At 47.0% G+C, this 4,564-nt stretch overlaps 1 protein-coding gene across 1 annotated transcript; it reads right to left on the reverse strand.

Moving 5' to 3' along the window:
- Positions 1 to 422: 422 nt before the first annotated feature.
- Positions 423 to 2,495, reverse strand: LOC144892182 (uncharacterized). Its single transcript, XM_078777457.1, is given in 2 exon segments — positions 423 to 2,052; positions 2,054 to 2,495. Coding segments are annotated over 2 exon segments (2,001 nt in total). The 5' UTR covers positions 2,425 to 2,495.
- Between the last annotated feature and the right edge of the window lie 2,069 nt (positions 2,496 to 4,564).

The raw sequence follows: 4,564 nt of genomic DNA on the forward strand, positions 1-4,564 counted from the left end.
AATATAGGATTCTTTGAGGCATGCTCTCAACTCATCAGCAGGTGTACCCTTTGGAATGACTGGTAGAGTTTGCCTGAAATCTCCAGAGAGCAAGAGTGTGACCCCACCCATGATTTTAGCGTTACCTCTGAGATCCTGTAAGGTGCGATCGAGAGCCTCAAATGCAAGTCTGTGAGACATTGTGCACTCATCCCATACTATCAGCTTGGCCTGCTTTAGAACCTGTGCCTGTCCAGATCCTTTGCCAATATTGCACACAGGACTCTCATTGTGGGCCAGGTTGAGTGGCAGCTTAAAGGCAGAATGAGCAGTCCTGCCACCTGTGAGCAAAGTTGCAGCAATTCCAGATGAGGCCACTGCCATAGCAATCTGCTGTAGTGAACGAACTTGTGCCAAAATTAAGTTGATCAAAAACGTTTTGCCTATTCGACCAGGGGCATCAAGGAAACAATTCCACCCGAGTCAGATGTCAACAATTGTTTGATCCTTGTATGAGCTTCTTTTTGATCTGGAACCAAGAGTGGTTCATTTTGGTGGACATACTGTTGCAGCTGTTGAATGTCATAGGTGGTTGCCTGAAGCATCTCTCGACTGAGAGTTGCAGGTTCAGTTCGTACAGGAGCAGGCAGTCCACACTGTTGAAGATCCTTGCCAGCCATGGACTGTACAGTATTTTCAATGAGTACCAGTGCTTGGTTGTGCATAGCAGAGGTAAACTGCAGGTTGGGGTTTTTTGACTCTTGTTGTGCTTGATACAGTATGTCTTCTGTCATGCTGTCCTGGTGATTATGCCAAAGTTGCTCAGGATTGGATGGTGAACAGGCACAGATAATGATAGCAAAGAGGCTCCTCATCTTGCTTGGAGAATGCAAGACTGCAGCCTCTTCCAAGGTACTGTTCCAGTGTGCATCATCTTCCAAGAGACCTCTTCTCAGGCAAGCTTCACGGTATGTTGCACAGACATATCCAGCAACTGTCTTGAGATCCTTTAATGAGGTTGGACCATGAATGTTGTGCAGGAGGAGTCTGAGATAAAAGCACTCAGAGTTGCTGGGATGAACAGTGTAGACACGACCTACCACTTGACTGGATCTGATGTGAGGGTGTGCAGGGATTGTTGCACCTTGCTTTCTTGGCTGAAATGCCTTTTTCCCTTCTTGCCAGGTGTAATATCTGGGCACTTCACAGGAGAGAAGACTTCCAGCAAAGGAATCCTGTTTGCACAAATCAAAGAATGCAGTTCGTTTCGTCCGAGGTGGCTGCTGGGCTCGCTGCAGCACGGTTTCTTCTGTGAAGTAAACTCTTTCCCCATTTTCCAAATGGATCTCAAGATGCATAACACTGGGGTGGCGTTCGTGAATGGGAAAGTTGAGAATACGCCACACAGCCTCATTACTGCTGATGTAACGACCCATCTGATATGCTGATACCTCATCATTTTTGGTTTCCTCTCTCTGCAGACCAAAGACTGCCTGATCAGTACCTTTGTTGACGTACTTCAAGACATACTTGATAGACTTGACTGAGTAGCATGCTTCAACATTGATGTGTGATTTGAAGATGCATGAAAGGAGAGGGTTGAAGGGCACCACCCACTGGTTGTCAATGACAATTTCTTGTTGTTTCACTCTGAGAGTAATGGTGAAGCCCCCATCACCTGGCTTTCTTCTTCTGTACAAAGGATATCCATCCTGATCTGTCTGAGTTTCTGTAAGAAGAGGTCTGGGGTATCGTTTTGTGCATTTTCCTGCTTTCATGCAAGGAGAATGAGTGTTGATGTGACCACAGGGACCATGGAGCATGTGCTTCACCACTACTTCGTGCAATACTTTGTCCTCAGTAGGATTTGGAATCTCTGCACTGACGATATCATCTACCTGAGCTGGACGAATCTTATCCTTAAGCCAGACTAAAATGTGGATGTGTGGCAATCCACGCTTTTGCCATTCAATGGAGTACATGTAACATCTGCAATCTCCAAAAACAGCACCTTTTGTGATGAGATTCATAAGTGAAATAACCTTCTGGCGAAACACTCTGGCAAGAAGATCATGACTGTCTTGGGCTGTTCTGCATAAGTTCTGCTGTGATCTCGGGCCATGTCGGATTGCAGGTAAAAGTGATAAACACATCAGGTCTACCATAGTAGCGAACATAAGTCATGGCATCCTGTGTGTACTCATGCATGTAGCGAGGACCCCCTGTGAAGGAAGAGGGCAGTATAACCAACTGTCCAACATTGGCAGCATGACCATCATTTGCAACAGCATCTCTAAGGTGAACATAGCTTTCCACTCTTAATCTCTTCTGGTTGTGTCTGATGTAGCACAATCGCTCAGACTCAATCTTGGCATACATGTCAACAATGAATTGGTGGAAGAGCTGACCATATCGCAAAATATGACTGTCCATTTGTCTGACCATAATTCGGTAGGAATATAAGTCATTGGCAGACACTTTTTTCCATCACGTCTTTGGTGTTCAAAGTGATATCCATCCTCGCCTTTCCAGAATATGAGATGATACTGCAAGGCATCATAGGCCTTATTAGTTTCAGAAATACGAATCAGTTTGTCATCTTGCTGTTGGAGAATGATGCCTCGCCGATTGAATTCTTGTCCAGATATGAGGACAGCCACATCCGAAGCAGTAGGAGCATTAAAGTGCCGTGGATGCTGTCCTGTTGGAGTTCTGTCAGCATGGAAGATTACTTTCCAGTTTGGCTGTGTTAGATTATGCAAAGTAGTGCGAAAACTCTTAACATAATTACTATGAGCACGGAGCATCTGCTGAAGGGCCAGCACAATTTCCTCTCTGACAGTTGTAATATTTCTGCAGCGCTGCTGTACCTGCTGCTGCTCATCACCCAGGAAATAAATTTGAAGAAACTTTGGGTCTTCATTAGGTAAGGGCAAAAGCGAACCAGCCAAATGGTAAACCTGTCCCTGAACCTTTAAGTTGGCATCCATCCTTGTTGCTGCACAATGCTTGTCGTACCAAATGAGGTCATTTGAAAGCAGGAGTTGTACTTTCGTATGTTTGCCAATAAATGGTGGGAGTCTCTGTTGCTGCCAGCTAAAAGTGACTTTAGTGGTTCGGGTGGTTCTGTGAAGGGTGGGAGAAGCACTTTGCCTCCAGCACAACACATTCCAGGTGATTCAGCCTTCCACTTCTTTGCTCTACAGTGTTTACAGATGACATACATTCCACCTATGTGAACAATAGAATCACCTTCATAGTTGATGGAGGAGTCATATTGAAAGGCAGAAAGCCTCTTGTTCTGCCACTTGCTTGCTCTCACTGCTGTCTGCCTGGTGCGGTGTGCATCAAGTCGTGCTCTTGTCTGGGCTGGAGTTTCTGCAGCCCTGAGTGCTGTCTGCCTGGTCTGCTGTGCGGAAATTCGCGCTCGTGTTTGAGCAGGAGTTTGAGCTGATCTCAGTTGTGCCTGTCTGGTCTGCTGTGCAGCAATTCGTGCTTGTGTTTGAGCAGGAGTTTGAGCTGATCTCAGTTGTGCCTGTCTGGTCTGCTGTGCAGCAATTCGTGCTTGTGTTTGAGCAGGAGTTTGAGCTGATCTCAGTTGTGCCTGTCTGGTCTGCTGTGCAGCAATTCGTGCTTGTGTTTGAGCAGGAGTTTGAGCTGATCTCAGTTGTGCCTGTCTGGTCTGCTGTTCAGGAATTCGTGCTTGTGTTTGAGCAGGAGTTTGAGCTGATCTCAGTTGTGCCTGTCTGGTCTGCTGTGCAGCAATTCGTGCTTGTGTTTGAGCAGGAGTTTGAGCTGATCTGAGTTGTGCCTATCTGGTCTGCTGTGCAGCAATTCGTGCTTGTGTTTGAGCAGGGGTTTGAGCTGATCTCAGTTGTGCCTGTCTGGTCTGCTGTGCAGCAATTCGTGCTTGTGTTTGAGCAGGAGTTTGAGCTGATCTCAGTTGTGCCTGTCTGGTCTGCTGTGCAGCAATTCGTGCTTGTGTTTGAGCAGGAGTTTGAGCTGATCTGAGTTGTGCCTATCTGGTCTGCTGGGCAGCAATTCGTGCTTGTGTTTGAGCAGGAGTTTGAGCTGATCTCAGTTGTGCCTGTCTGGTCTGCTGTGCAGCAATTCGTGCTTGTGTTTGAGCAGGAGTTTGAGCTGATCTCAGTTGTGCCTGCCTGGTCTGCTGTGCAGCAATTCGTGCTTGTGTTTGAGCAGGAGTTTGAGCTGATCTCAGTTGTGCCTGTCTGGTCTGCTGTGCAGCAATTCGTGCTTGTGTTTGAGCAGGAGTTTGAGCTGATCTGAGTTGTGCCTGTCTGGTCTGCTGGGCAGCAATTCGCACTTGTGTTTGAGCAGGAGTTTGAGCTGATCTCAGTTGTGCCTGTCTGGTCTGCTGTGCAGCAATTCGTGCTTGTGTTTGAGCAGGAGTTTGAGCTGATCTCAGTTGTGCCTGTCTGGTCTGCTGTGCAGCAATTCGTGCTTGTGTTTGAGCAGGAGTTTGAGCTGATCTCAGTTGTGCCTGTCTGGTCTGCTGTGCAGCAATTCGTGCTTGTGTTTGAGCAGGAGTTTGAGCTGATCTCAGTTGTGCTTATCTGGCTCGCTG

Source organism: Myxine glutinosa, chromosome 5 (genome assembly GCF_964187855.1).
Source record: "Myxine glutinosa chromosome 5, kmMyxGlut1.1, whole genome shotgun sequence".
NCBI lineage: Eukaryota > Metazoa > Chordata > Myxini > Myxiniformes > Myxinidae > Myxine > Myxine glutinosa.